The sequence below is a fragment of the Dermochelys coriacea genome, chromosome 5, assembly GCF_009764565.3.
Source record: "Dermochelys coriacea isolate rDerCor1 chromosome 5, rDerCor1.pri.v4, whole genome shotgun sequence".
Lineage (NCBI taxonomy): Eukaryota > Metazoa > Chordata > Testudines > Dermochelyidae > Dermochelys > Dermochelys coriacea.
The window spans coordinates 14,380,035-14,395,980 of NC_050072.1; the positions used below are offsets into that span (position 1 = coordinate 14,380,035).

A 15,946-nucleotide genomic window follows, 5' to 3' on the forward strand; every position below is an offset into this window, starting at 1 on the left:
TTGTCTCTTTTCCAAGAGAATTAGTTCCAGTCTTTTCACTCTCTCCACATACAGAAGATCTTCTGTACCCCCTCATCATTTTTGCTGCCCTGCTCTGCTCCATTTCCAATTCTAGTATCTTTTTTGAGAGGGGGCAACCACAACTGCATGCAGTATTCAAGATGTAGGCATACTGTAGATTTAGACAGGGACATTGTATTTTCTGTCTTATTGATCCCTTTCCTAATGGTTCCGAACATGGTTAGCTTTTTTGACGGGTGCTGCACATTGAGCAGATGTTTTCTTAGAAACATCCACAGTAACTCCAGGATCTCTTTCTTGAGTGCTAAGAGCTAATTTAGAGGTTTCAGAGTAGCAGCCATGTTAGCCTGTATCTGTAAAAAGAAATATGAGTACTTGTGGCACCTTAGAGACTAACAAATTTATTAGAGCATAAGCTTTATATATAAACTTATACATAGCTTTTAAAGAATCTACGCTTTCATTTAAAAAAAAATTATATTCTAGGCTTTGTGGTAGCAGAACTTTCCAAATGTTAACTGATTGCCAATTTGCAAACAGATATCCTAAAAACTAACCTAATTGCTCCAAAGGGTGTGAATTCTACCCCAGCCTACTAAAGCCAATAGAGAACACGTCTGCAATATATATTTAATTTCATTAGACTAGATTGCATGAGGAAGGGGATGGGAATGAAGTCCACAGAAGTGAGTTGCTGCAGGGAAGAAAGAAGAATGGGGGCAAAAATAGTAGTAGCGCTAAAAAGTAAACATCTTTTCCCAAAAGGCTATGCCATATGCAACAAGGGATGTTAAAGCTATTACGACAATGACTATAATCTGCCCTTGAGGTGTGAAAGCCATCCATTAACAGTCAAAGTTCTACTGTTCATTAAGGTCTGTATGCAGTTTTAAGTTTATCCCAGCCCACGACCTAAACAGAATTCAATCTCTCAAAAACAGGAGCAACACTCTTGCTTAAGCAGCTCCTTAGTCTTAATATAGCTCATATGTGCCTAGAGAGTTCCCATTTTGTAAGATCCTGTAGTAAGTTTTTCAAAAGACAGACAAGGCACCCAAGAACTGCTCCCATATTTACTTTCCGAAAAGACTTTAATGAAAATAACGCACATGCCTCAGTGGTATAATGCACGATATGGATCTACAACGAAGTATAATCCTTTCACACAGGAGCTGCTACGAATAAAGCTGAGAAAGTCAAAGAGGAAGAAATGCAAGTAATTCATTTATATATATCAATATAAAGCAGAAGAAATGTACTCCAAGTTAAGAGGAATTAACTTAATTAACTGGTAACAGAGAAGAAGTACACAGTAAATTGTTCTCACAGCAAAAATGCCTCAGGGCATACGAGATTTCCCATCCAAGAGGGGGTGTGAGCACTGCAGATTCTACAACTGACATGAGTTTACCACACACCTAAAGATGACCTTTACACACAATTAGCTGACTGAAGTGTTGACCAAGGAAAAACAGTCAATTTTACACTAGAAGTGCAGGTTCTGTAGGCCCTTCCAGGGCTGTTAACTGAAAGAATCAAAGAAAATGCTAAAAACTAACAAGCTCACAGAACCATTCTGCATAAAAGTGGGGATCAAGATAGTAATTTTAATTGGCATGTCTTAAAATATTTGTCCTATTGAAGATTTAGAGACTTTATGAAGAACATTGTTCAACTGTAAAGGTTAAAATAAGCACTGCTAGACCATGTTAAGCTACTAGTTTTCAAAGAAAAAAGTTAAATATTTTGAAGCATGTTAATGTTCTGTAGGGAGGATTTTAAAATAGATGTCTAATCAGTCACTCGTTAAATAGTTTGAAATAATTTCAAACCAGACAGCACTTACCTTGGTATTGTAACACATTTTGTATTGCAGTTCTGAGTGGTGATTGCTTTCTCAAGCTCATCTAGTTGCCCTGTTTTCTTGAGTTTCTTGACCAAGCTTTTCACTGCCTTCTCACACCATTTTTCTTCTTGACCGTTCTGCTCACCACCACCAGCCCCTCCAGAACCACCAGCTGATTTCTTCCACCCCAGCAGTCTCTTCACAACTGGTGGAGTGAATGGCAATATGGATGACATGTTCTCCGAAACAGCACTTTGTGTCCAGTAAGTTAGCTTCCCTATCCAATCTAGGGAAAGAAAGAATGATACATTAACACCTAGTTTTTAGTGGGGCAGATGCCTTGGTAAGACTCTTTATCCCCAAAGGCAGCAGAACTTGGGGAAGTTCTAGAATGCCTAGTCCAATAATTGAAGTTTTTTAACTAGAAGACATTAACTTTCTATGTTAGCTTCACAGACTAGATTCCAGTCAGGTACAAGTTCTCCTTCTTCCCCCACCCCCAATATGCAAGCGGTAGCAAGCTATCCATCCTCTCCCCGCAAACCCACACCATGTACCTATACTGTATTGTGAAAGTTCTACAACTCACAATACATACTACACATCTGTGCTCAGCAGTTTAAAAAAAAAAGCAAGGGCTTTAAACAGAAAAAATGTCTTGTTCTAACACAACTTGCCTGTGACTAGTGCAGAAAATTTTTGCATCAGATCTATAGTTTTCCCCACTTGTGATACTGCTCAAGTTATTAAAAAAGTTAATCCATTCATTTTAGTTAGCAGTTCAATACAATAGTTTTTAAAAGAGAGCGACTCATCTAGATGGTACTAAGTGGACACAGTACAGGATAATCCTCCAAACTGAGCAGATTATGCAAACCCAATTCATTTGTTCACTTTAAATTTTGATAATTTGACAGATATATATACCACGGTGCACATTTTGTCCAGCTTGGAGTAAGACATGACTGACTTAATTCGTGACTTGGACATGTCACTCGATCATTGTTGCTTAGAAGAAGTCTTCTGCCAACTTTTTAGCTAGCCATTTGCTGCCATACCAGAATAAGTGACTACCAAATTTTATTTGCACACGAGATGCCGTCAATTTGAAATTACTTTTTTGTTTTGTTTTAAACTGACATCTAACAGGGGAGGCATAGTACTGGTTTTCTGCAAGCTATTTGAAGTGTGTAAACATTGGCAATGAAGTCTTCCAAAATTCAGTAAGAATACCAAGAACTTTATTTGTATTCAAGCTTTTGTCCATTGGTGTTTGCAACAGAAGTAATTAGATCTATTTTTGCATCATACAGTCTTTCATCTCATATTTGCTATCAGTTCAGAAAAGTCAACAGGATGTCTGTGGGTTTATATAGCTGTAAGACTGGAAAGGACACTGAAATACATGCCTTACTTAGAAGTCACCCTGACTGATGCCATTTGACTATTTTATCTCTGCTTTAACTGTTGTAAAGAATTCTTAATTTCTATTATTGTTTAGTAATTTTGGATAATCCATATAAATTCAGAACCAACTTCATAGTTTGGCAGGTGGGGGAGACAAACAAGTGCTGTGACTTTCCTAAGGACAGCAGTCTTGTGAATAAATCATGGGACTGGAAAGTCAGAAGCTACAGGCTCCAATTGCGTTTCCAGCAGGGACTTGCTGTTTGAATGTCAACAAACCGCTTAACTGTCAGTTCCCTCACCTGTAATGTTTACTTCACAGAGAGCTGTGGGACTTCAGTATTTCCTCCTGGCTCCCAAACCTAAAAATCAGTCCACTAAATCGGAGGTTTTAAGATAATCTACATCCCCAACCAGTGCTTGCATGCACAACCACTTCCCTTATACTGGGGGAAACTGATTTTACTTAAAATCAAGATCTCTCCCATGTGAGCTATCAACCATATTTGTTTGATTTCATGCTTCAATATGAAAGCTTCACATCTCAAAAAAAAAAAAGTGAGTTTACAGGAATACAGAGAACTGTTGCTTTCACTGAACATGCAAGTTAGTTTTGAACACTGATCCTGGGGAATATTCACCAGGATCAAACAATTTCTCAACACTTAATATAAATTACAATCTTAGTTACACATGTATCATTGACTAGCTCCACTGACTTCATTGAGGAAAATAGATTTATTTGAGGAGAACCTGCCCCCCTCTTCAAACTTTGGCTTGTACACACTGAGCTCTGTATAAGAAAAGTATATATGAAGATGTTAAAGCCTAAATTTACTAGACTAATAATTTAAAATAATATTGAGCAATATATGTTTGCTGCTGAAGTTTTAAAGAAAGTCAAACCACAGAATTGCTGGGAGTCATAGGCTAAGCACCAGGAACCAGAGCTTGTGGAAGTATTAAAGCAGCTGTTTTGACAGCTATACATTCTGTTGCAGTTGCCAAGAGAATCTCTTCAGTTTATTCAACTAGTTCAATTCAATGACTAGTTCATTCAAAGTTAAGAAATCAATAGGGAGCTTAAGACAGGAAATCTTGTTTTCCTCTTCCAACATATGCCTAAAAATTAGGTGCAAGGATAAGATCTACACGTTCTAAAATCTTGAATAGGACCACCAGAAACAACCTGTTCAATTCATTAACCATTTCCTTTGTTTCAATCAGTTAGCTAGCTATGCAAACCATAGCTCTGATGGATTAAAAAAGTTTGGCACATTTAAGATAGTTTTATTTAATAAGAGTTTTAAAGTGTTCTTCTCATGTATTTGAGAGTTTATTTCTATCCAATTAGATAGAAACTACAATAAAAATCCATTCACTATTTAACAAAATAAATTCTAAAAAGGTTAAAATCTGAATAAAAGTAAACTAAGTTATATACTACACGAATGAGTGTAGTTGTCCTGGTTACCCAAAAGAAGCACCAAAATTTAGCATAAAGGCTGTATTTATTTGCAAATCAATACCTTTTTGGTTACACCAAAAAGAGAATCAACCTCTCTTTAGGGGAAAAAATACACATGCAAAATAAGACCAAAAACAATGATTTACATCAAGGTTTTCTGCTTGCTGATTTAAATCGTGATAAAAATCACCAATTTTAATTGCTTTGATTTAAACCAATGTATCCTACCTTTCAAGGCACTGAATATTCCCTTGCTCTTGTGTTACAAGTCAGTGGGCAAACAACCTACTTTCAATTCATTATCTTACATACTCTTGTTTGCCTCCAAGGCCTGGTCTACAGTACGCGGTTATTTCGGAATTAGCCAAGTTACTCTGAAATAAAACTGATTCCATCCACACAACCAAACCTTTTTTTCCCTATTTAAAGAGCTCTTTAATCAGATTTCTGTACTCCACCTCGGCAAGTGGAGTAGCACTAAAATAGAGATCATAGTTCCGGGTTACAGGTACTGTGGACACAATTCAATGTTATTGGCCTCCGGGAGCTATCCCAGAATGCTCCCTTGTGACCACTCTGGACAACTCTCAATTCTGATGCACTAGCCAGGTTGGCAGTAAAAGCCCAGGGAACTTTTGAATTTCCTGTTTGGTCACCATCAGCACAGGTGACCATCAGCACAGTCGTCCATGCAGTCCACTATCACAAGAGACCACGCAGTCCCGGATTCGCAGACGAGCTCTAGCATGGTCTGAACAGGAGGTACTGGATCTCATCACATGTTGGGGAGACTAATCTGTTATGGCAGAACTATGTTCCCAAAAAAAAAAAAAAGCCACCACAAATATGTACGCTAAAGTCTCCAGGGCCATGACGGAAAGAGGCTACTCCAGGAACACAGAGCAGTGTCGTACAAAAAAAAAAAAAAAAAATCAAGGAGCTCAGGCAACCGTACCAAAAAGCCAGGGAAGCTCCTACCATTACATCCTCAAAATTTGTCCTCTTCTGACATAGCTATATCTAAACACTGACACTACCCCAACACATTGAATACCCTCCCTATAATGAGGCATCAAATCAGTAATTTTGTTGTGCGTGTTTCAGAAGTGCATCTAGTGAATTAACAGTAGCTAAATACAGGGGAAATTAGGAATAAGCAATTTATATTAACTATTTCGTTCCTCTCCACATCCTTTGCATGTTGTGTTTTAGACTGCCATTTGTTGTGTCTCAGGGTATGTCTACACAGCAAAGTAAACCCCATGACACCGAGTCTTAGAGACTGGGGCCAACCGACTCAGGGAGCTTTGGTTGCAGGGCTAAAAAGACAGCCATGTAGACATTTGGGTTCAGGCTGAAGCCCAGGCTCTGAGACCCTTCCCCCTCAGTGGGTTTCACAGCCCACGCTCCAGCCTGAGCCTGAAGGTCTACAGGGTTATTTTTCACCCCATAGTCTGAGCCCTGTGAGCCCAAGTCAACTGATTCAGGCTTGGTGCTGAGTCTCAGAGCATTTCTTTGCAATGCAGATGGCCCAGAAATTGCAATCTAAGGGTATGAGACCATCTTGCTATGTAGGCAGGACGGAGCACTCCACCCATGCGTCTGTAACAACAAGTGCTCCTCAAGGCTATGTGCTGTAAACGCAGGTTACCAGGAGAGCTAGCCTACTTGAGGTAGACTTACCCTTAGATAAGGCAGCAAGGGTGTTGAGCACCACAAGAAAGAATCTCGCTGAAGACTCATTGTGGAGCTCAAAAGAGATTGAGAGGCTAAGAGTCCATTTTCCTTCTCATCTCTTGTGATGTCATATGATCAGTCTTTTATAGAAAAAACACAATAGACAAAGCCTCACTTTCTAATGTGAAAAGTAAGCTTTCCAAGTTTTAGGCCTTTCAATTAATAAAAAACAGGGGTAGGGAGGAGCAGCAGCTCCTATCCCCTTCCTTCATAGATCAACTTTATTATTCATTTAGTAGAATGCCATAATTAACTGAAGCTTAATATATGCAAGACAATAGTCAAAAATCATTTAGTTAACACCTCAACTTTCAGTATTATGTAGGCTAATAGGGCATTCAACAAAGGAAAATGTTTACAATATATCTTATGTTAATACAGTACTGAGTGAGAAGCTTGCAAAAAGTAAACCGTGATAATCAGATTTTTTTCAATTTTATCTTAAGGAAGAGTATTTAAAACAAAAGACTGATTTCCAGGTTCATAGAGCCACGTTAGTATCGCAAACAAGGAAGATTTGTTAAATTCTGCTAGGAACACATGGCCTTTAAAATTTGTGAAAGTTTTTCCATTCACCTTAGATTGTAGGAAACTTGAATTTTGCACTAAACTGAAATGAAAGGAGCCTCTAATCTGAAGACACTCTTTGCACTTCCAGAAAGGAATAGTCAGCAGTTGGATACCAAAGAAACAATTCAGCCCTAGAGTCAGATAGATGTGAATTATCTTCCCCCACTACTTCTGGAATTCTGGGACACTAGTTAGCATATGCAATAAGGGAGAGGAAGTGGCCATGATCTAATACAACACTGGATTCATGACATAGGAAACTCAGCCTGCCTTCTTCTAGTGCTGCTGCTTAGGTTCTGAACAGCAACCGTATATGCAAGAACAGATTGATGTACTCAGCAAAAGCCTCAGCTCTCTCCCCTCCTCCCCACATTTTCCTCTTCCACACCCTATGTCTCGGGCAGGTGGAGCAGTTGCACACCCTCTCCTCCCCACTGCAGGGGGTTGGAAGAGAGAAATCCAGCCTGCTGAGCAATAGCCTCAGTTCCAGCCCCAGTTCAGCTCTTCAGCCAATTAGGCCGGCAATGGGGAATGGCTCTAAAGCTGCTCCCCTCCCAACAAGCTCCATCTGGTCAGAAGCTTCATCTGGCTAGCTAATGGGCCAGTGCCCCAAGTGGCAGAGCCAAGGACCCTGCTCAGCTTTCACATCAGCTGCTGAAGCTTAAGGCAGACCCCTCCCCATCTTAAGACAATTTTACTTAAAGGGTAACTGTAAAGGTATAATTCTGCAAGTACCACCAATTCAAATACCCACTGTTTAAAAGCAAGTTTTGCATTCTTATACAATGGAGCATTAAATACCTCCCAAAATACATGTTTATCATTAGAAACACTATACTTTTGTAGCTTCTGTGAGTCTCAAAGCACATTCCCCATCTCCTGTTAAGCAAACTGTACAGTTGGATCATATCTTAAGTGACTTGCCAAAGCTCCAAAGCAAATCCACTCTTGAGGATGCATGAATGTCATCCCTCTAGATTCCCTAGCACCACGAGGTGTGGTATCCTGAGGCACCAATTAGTAACAAGTCAATCCCAACCCTGCTGCTATGTCACACTTTAACCTACTCTTCAATCATAAAGACATTAATATCTCCATTTACCTGACACACTGCACACTTATGTAATATGTACATGCCTCTGAACCCTTAAAAAAAAAAGTGTTTGAAAGTTAATTTTTAAGGTGGTACCAGACTCCTTGTTGTTTGTGGATACAGACTAACACAGCTACCCCGTGATGTTTGAAAGTTAAAACTCATCACTCTATGTAGAGTTCAAGAGCCACCATTGCCACGTCATTGCTTTTTTTGAGAATTACGACAGCTTGTTTACCTTATTCATTTCATGAAACAACTTAGAAAGTCTTATAAAGCTTGATACCTTCGTTCTAGGTATATTATGAGAGCCTCAAGTGCCTACTATGGAATTATGAAAGTTTTTAGAAGCCAGATCTTTTTTTCAAATACTAAGGGCTAATACAAGTTAAAGTATTAAAGACATAAGCCTAACTCTTCTCCTTTGTTGTTTTATTAGCTACATTGTCAGGTCTTATGGGGAGTTAAGAGTTGAAAGCTAGGGTTAACGATTAGGAATTTTAATGTATTGATAGAAATGACCTTTTTTATGCTGTGTTAAAAACTGGAGGCAGGAGAAAGGAGAAGAGTCACTTTTAGCGATCTTAGGCCTGGTCTACACTATAAAATTAGGTTGGTTTAACTACATCGGTCAGGGGTGTGAAAAATCCTGAGCAGCACTGTTAAGCCAACCTAAATCCCCATGTAGAGAGCACTAGGCTGATGGAAGAATTCTTCCATTAACCTAACTACCACCTCTCAGGGAGCTGGATTGCCTTCATGGGCAGAAGAGCCCCTCGCATTGGAGAAGGCAGACGCTACACTGGAGTGGCGCAGTAGCAGCGTTTTAAGTATAGACATACCCTTAATCATATGATTAAGGGAGCAAAAGTATTTTAGCAACCTAGATAAGGTTACAAAAAGAGCAATTATCAAGGATTCCACTTCACTAAGTTAATCACTTCATCTGTTTTAAGTTACTCACTGCATGTGTACCCAATACTCTAAGCAAGTTTATCAGAATTTCATTGTTTGCTATCAAAGCACACAAATACACCCACCCCCCATTTCAGCAGAAGCAGAATTATGGTTCCAAATGCTATGGCAATTATGCACGTATTTTTTCATATTTGCTCTGCCTGGTACATGGAGGCTTTTATGCCTTCTATTCAAATCTCAGTTTGACTACTAAAAATACATTAATGTGCACGTTTAACAGAGAAACGTGTTTAAAATGGCCACTAGAAGTAACAAGAGTTATCAAAACAAAAGAAATCAAAAGTGAAAAAAGTCTGCTAAGCTATGTAAATATTCTACTATAAAATATAAACCAGAAGAATGCCGACAACTAGTAGGCAGAATTCATTGAAGTCCCCCTCAATGCAGGCTGTAATATTAAAAAAAAAAAAACTACACACCCCCCACCTAGTTCTTCATATAAGTCAAGCAAAGTCTGCCAACAAAATGTTGTAACAGAAGGATACAACAGATAGAATAATGAAGTTTATGGCTTATCTTTAAAAAGTTCCCCAGCACCCCCACCACCACACACACACACACAGTCCTGAAGTGACCGAGTCTTCAGTCATTTATAGATAGTTGAGATCTGTTGATGAAACAGAAGTTCCAACCTAAGCTGCTCAGAGAGAAAGAAATCATTCCCTTAACTGCTCTCTTGTAGCACAGTATAATTAGTGCTATTGTCAGTTATCCATAAACCATAGTAAAATGTCAAGAGGAATGAAACCTTAGCCTGTGTAGTGCACTTTCTACAGGGACATTTCAAAGAAACCAGCTGTTTTCAACTTTCATCATTGAGAATTATTACCTGCACTCACTCAATTTCTTCTAGCCCAGACAGTACTGAACACAGGACTGTCTGTACCACTAATCCCATTGCATGACCTGCAGCAATTCAGTTTAACAAATTAACAGTTACAAATATTTTGGCAAAGTAAGCTTAGGTATTGTTTGTGTCTCAGCACAGTTCACAAGCAGTTTGTGGCTTTATGATAAAAAATTACATCCATATTGAAAACCAGAATTTACAGCTCACTTACTAAGTCAGTCCCATAAATGGATGCTTTCAGTTACAGAGAATTTACACACAGCACCCATTAATGCCGTGTTAATACATCTGAAAATCTAAAATACTTTTACAGTAACTAAAGTTCCAACATGTACTGTTCTTTGAGACAGAATTTGGAATTCTCTTCTCCCTCTGGTACAGAGCTCAAATTCCTTACCCTTCAGACATGTTGCAAGGTTGGGTCTCCCAAACTTTTTTTTTTTTTTTTTTTTTTAAGTTAGGAAGAAATGGGAAGAATTTACACCTCCCAAGCTTTCAGCAATACTGAGCATTTGCAGGCTCCAATTAAACTCAATAGTAACTACAGGTGTTCAGCACTTTGGAAAGATCAAGTTGACATAAGAGGATTGAGAAGGATCCAGGAGGGCCTTTAGTTTGGAAATTCTCATTGTATGAACAAATTAAAAACCAACTGGGGGGGGGGGGGGAGAGAAAGGTGTCAATTTAGACAGGAACTAAACCCTTACAAAGTGTAAGCCTTTTCAATTACCATTTGACATTATAAGCCACACTAGAGTTGATTATTCCTGCTGTAAGTTTGACACAGAGACTAGAATTGTGGATATTCTTTGCTATCAGAATTGTTTGAAATTCTGCACACCATTTTTGCTCAATTTGCACTTTTGAGTCTGAATCGTATGGGGCTTCAGAAGGGAAATCCAGTACAGTGGTAGCCTATCACATCTTCCAATACATTGTTAATCATCAATTTGAAATTCCTATAATTGGATTTAAATCAAATTCTTTATTAAAAATTGTGTCATTGAGGGTTAATACTATATTACACCTTTGTGGGTTGTTGTTTTCTTTTTTTGTGGTTTTTTTTTTTTTTTTTTTTTTTGAGTTAAGCATGTACACCATAAGTTGGTTTGGTTTGTGGGGGGGGTTGGAGGGGCGTGAGGGGGAGACAACCAAGAACTTCACTTCTACACTCTCACTTACTATAGAGTTAACCTCATGATAAAGTTAATACCACAACAGCAATCTTAGCAATTTAAGATTATAACTAGAGTAATGTATCAAACTGATTTTTACCTCCCTTGATACTCGCAAGACAGTTAATAATTTGTCGAAGCAACAGGTTAAGAGCGAAATATAATCCTCTCCTTCTCTAATGCGAGGGAAGGAACAAAACCATCTATGAAGGAAAGTCTACAAACAATTTCAAACAAGTATCTTATCTGATTGAAACAGCTCCTTTCTCTCAGCTACAGGAACCTGATCAGTTTGGGATGAAAAAAAAAATGAGTTGTCGGGGAGGGGGGCTTATATATACACACACCACACACACACTTTAGTTTGCATTTTGCTAAATTTGCCAGTGCAACCACCTGACAATCAGTTTGCCAATTATAAACAACTGGAAGTATATCAAGCTGTCTTTACTGCAGCCATTTGTTAAATGAGTTTTTTTTTCCCCCACCAAATGCATCCGATGAAGTGAGCTGTAGTTCACAAAAGCTTATGCTCTAATAAATTTGTTAGTCTAAGGTGCCACAAGTCCTCCTTTTCTTTTTGTTAAATGAGAGGTTCTCTTAAGATTTTTTTTTAAAGTCACCCTCTGATCAATCTGTAATCTAAATGGCTTATTTCATTTCTTGATACAAGTGTATCTTCATTATTTATATATACTCAGAGCTCCTTATCATAGCATGAAAAAAATTGCATGAGAGATATATATCTTATGTGAGTGCTGAGATGTAGTTTAAGAAAATGTTTCCAGTCACCCACAATATGCAAACACGATTTGTCTGGTGAAGGTTTATATCTAAAGCTATCCGGAGTAGATTTTAGCTAAACTTCCATATTGTAATTGTTAAGAACATTTTCCTAAAAGCTACAAGCTTGATTTGTGAAGTAAGAGAGTATAACAAACAAGAAGAATGATTTTAGATTTGAAATTGATTCCCAAACGCAACTTTCAAACAGCCTTGTAACCACCCTTTATACAGAGTATAAACAATTTTATCAGCTATCCCCCCCCCCTCACTTATGCACAATGCTACAAGTGGAAATTTTGCAAAATTGCAAAAATGACCACTATTTGCAGTTATACCCAGTTGTTGCTATAATTGATGTACTGTAATGATATGCAAAAAGAAAAGGAGGACTTGTGGCACCTTAGAGACTAACAAATTTATTTGAGCATAAGCTTTCGTGAGCTACAGCTCACTCCATCGGATGCATCTGTAGCTGTAGCTCACGAAAGCTTATGCTCAAATAAATTTGTTAGTCTCTAAGGTGCCACAAGTCCTCCTTTTCTTTTTGCGAATACAGACTAACACGACTGCTCTTCTGACACCTGTAATGATATGCTTTTTTGTGTATGAGATTATATACTTCACAGATATTTGATTACATCTAGATGAAGCGCATAAGCATTCTCAGCCTACAAGCAGGGGAGAGAGGGTCAACCCCTGGGTAACACCCACTGGAGTTAAGGCTGAAAGTCACTTTCCATCCCCCCCCCCCCCAACTTTATTTTCATCTCGCTCGCAATTTTATACAACCGTTGGCTTCTCAGGCTCCAATTTTCCACATTTCATCTGGGTAAAGATTTTTGTTTGGCAAAGTCCGAGCTAGCGTTTTCCCAGGACTTTTTTTTTTGGAGGGCGGGGGGAAAAAGGATACTGACCTGCGACCCCAGCCCCGCACAAGCCCGATGGTGCCCGAGACACAGAAGCAGGCGCCCCCGCCCCCGCCCATCTCCTGGGAACAGGGAGGAGAACAGGGCCCAACTGCTAACCCTACTGGGGACGAGGGGGAGGCAAAAGAGGATCGGGCCCAGTGTTCGGAGCCAGGGCCCAACCCCTCAGCGCCCGCCACCAGCCAAGCCTCCCACAGCAGCCGCCTCCGCTCACCACAACAAAGGTGGGGGGGAAGCACCCCGGGCAAGGGCCACCAGTCAGCAGCCGCGCCGCGCCTGGCGAGGCCGCCCCAGCCTAGCTGACGCCAAAGCCGGCCAGAGACCAACCTCTTCCTCGCCGAGCTGCGCCGCTGCCGCTACCGCTGCCTCTCTCGCTGGCTAGTAGCTTCCTCTTTGCCACCGCCCACTGCGCCCGCCATTGGTTAATGAGGGCGACGCGGCGCACGCAGCCACCCCGTTGGTTGGCTCTGCCTTAGGTCAGTTGTAGGGAGAGCGGGCGGTGGATGGATGACAGAGGCTTCCGTCCCGCCCGACGTAGCGATTGGCGGGCCTTAAACCCAATCGGCGAAAGGCGGCGAGAAACGTCGCGGCGGAGCCCTCGCGACGGAGCGCGTGATCAGCGCGAAGGGAACGGCACTCGCTGATTGGCCTACAAGGGTGTCACTCCCCGCCGGGGGAGGTTGCGCAGAGGGGAGAACGAACAACCCAATCTGACTCGGGGCGCTGATCCTTCCGCCAAGCGGTCGCCGAGTTCGCATAACGAACTAGTAACCTTCCGCGCGGCCGCGGGTTCCAGCAGAGAGACATAGTGCCCCCTTCCCCCCACCCCGTCACTACGCCAACCACCGCCGAGCCCACGGCCGCGTCGGCGCCCTCCGATACCCCTCCCCCCACACCGAGAGGGGCCGACCTCCCCTCACACGCCGTGGCCGACTCAGGGGTAAAAGGGAGGGGTCACAGCGTTGGGCCCTGCACGAGTTAAAAGCCCAGGAGTCAGGACCCCCCCCCACACACACCCCAGCATGCCAGGATTGCCCCCCTGGATTGCCCCCTCCCACGCACACACACAGATTAAATGCGGGGGGGGGGGGGTTGCCTGGGTCTTGTGCTCTCCAAACTCCCCCCACGCCGCCACCACCACCACCACCTGTGGCACCCACACGGCCTCACCACCCCACACAGCTACAGCAAGTGCCGTGATCCAGGCCCCGGCCCAAGCTCCAGGATGGGGGCCTGCCCCGCGGTGCCGGAGGCTGCCCGACCCCCGCGCGGGGCAGCCCCTGCCCTGCCAAGGTCCCAGGCTAGCGCAAGGCGTGGTGGCGAGTTTGGAAATACGTTACCGACGGGGAGGCCACGCTGCCCTGGGACGGGCAAGTGCCCAATGGGGCGGGGGGGGGCAGTTTGTGTCATCGGAGATGGAAGCAGGACTCAGCCAACTCGTCTCTTCTAGTGACCACCTAGGAGCACCGACATCGCTACAGTGGATCAGACCCAAAGTCCATCTTGTCTCTGACCCCGATGCGTAAGGTGTAAAACTCCCATTCTTGGCAGACGTGGAATAATCTGTCTCCCTCCTCATGCTGCTCTCCAACTTTGTTATCATTAATTATGATAAGCCTGGCTATTCTTGATATCCAGGGAAGCATCCAGTCTCTTTCTGAATCTTGTTAAATTGCATGAGATCCATTAGATAGGAACAATAACATTTAATCTGTGGTTTCAGAGTAGCAGCCGTGTTAGTCTGTATTCGCAAAAAGAAAAGGAGTACTTGTGGCACCTTAGAGACTAACAAATTTGTTAGTCTCTAAGGTGCCACAATTACTCCTTTTCTTTTTATTTAATCTGTGTTGAGCTGGGCAGGATTTACACTAGGGACCTACAGGTGAAAGGCTCTATAGCTAATTAGCAATGCCCGGAGGTATATGGTCCCCCCATAGACCCAAATGTAACACCTTTGAGAATGAGCCTTGCTGTCTTGAAAGATAAATGTATTAAATCAAATTCTGACCTTTGCAAGCTTGCACACAACAGGGTCTTCAATGCGGACACACAGGCTGCTCTCAAATACCCTTAGTCTGGCACATCCTGTTCTTAAGGAGACAGCTCTCATTAACCAAACTACAAAAGCTAAATATTAAAGTCAAAGCTTAAGGTTTGCTCCTGTATAGTACAGGCTACCAACACCAGCATGCTAACCCAACAACCAAAATGAAATCAAAATATGACAACCTACAGAGGCTAGACTATTCATTGGAGCAGTGGAGAGAACCTAGTTCTTCCACACCTATGTGAGTGCCCTAACCTCCAGGCCATAGAGTCAATCGCTCTGGCTCCATCAATATTTAATTACTTGTACAAAGTGGAACAGCTCAAACAGGAGAGATTGAACCAGAACTGCCCCAGAGTAGCCAATAGCCGGAGGCTTAGGGTACTTGTATCCAGGTTTTTGACATCCCAGGTAAGTCCCGAAACCTGGGTTTCCACCTGTAAACCTGGGTTTTCCACATCCAAGGTGAGTGCCATAACTCCTACGCTATTGGATACTTTGGGCTCTCCAGCTAATATATCTTTCATTAAATACATCAAAAGTTCAGTTTTGTCCCAATGTAGAATGAGAAAATTTGGGGAAGTTCAAAAAATATTTTGGACAGGAAATGAGTTTCTTGCCCAATTCTATTCATGTGTGAAGTTTAAACTCACACCTTCAGATCTACCACATAGACTGCTCCTATTTCAGCTCTGGAAGTAACTGGTTTCAGGGGAAAGCATGCTGTTATCCTCCATGTGGTTTCCATTCCTGGCTCTGGGAGCAGATTGTGATCTAGTCATTACAAACAGCATAGCCAAATGTAGGAACATCTCTGTTTGGGTCAAATGTGGGGCTGAACTTGGGACCTAGGGATGTAAAAAGCCTCTATACCAATTGAGGTAAAGAACCAGTTCTCTTACAAACCAGTGGCAGAGTCATAAATAGGGCCCTCCTAAATTCATGGTCCATTTTGGTCAATTTCACATAGAATTTTAAAAATCGTAAATTTCATTTCAGTTATTTAAATCTGAAATTTCACAGTGTTGTAGTTGTAGGGATC

At 41.6% G+C, this 15,946-nt stretch overlaps 1 protein-coding gene across 6 annotated transcripts in view; it reads right to left on the bottom strand.

Moving 5' to 3' along the window:
• The window catches only part of SMAD2 (SMAD family member 2), a 65,963-nt gene extending 52,535 nt beyond the window's left edge, over positions 1 to 13,428 (bottom strand). The window contains exons 1-3 of one of the 6 annotated variants that reach the window (XM_043514517.1): positions 13,185 to 13,379; positions 3,577 to 3,636; positions 1,868 to 2,153 (exon numbers count right to left, since the gene is read on the bottom strand). In XM_043514517.1, the coding sequence (XP_043370452.1) occupies positions 1,868 to 2,103 (236 nt within the window). In that variant the 5' untranslated portion in view covers positions 2,104 to 2,153; positions 3,577 to 3,636; positions 13,185 to 13,379. Of the gene's footprint in view, positions 1 to 1,867; positions 2,154 to 3,576; positions 3,637 to 13,071 lie in introns of all 6 variants that reach the window. The other 5 variants (XM_043514516.1, XM_043514518.1, XM_038402286.2 and 2 more) reach the window with 5 other exon arrangements.
• Positions 13,429 to 15,946: the final 2,518 nt, after the last annotated feature.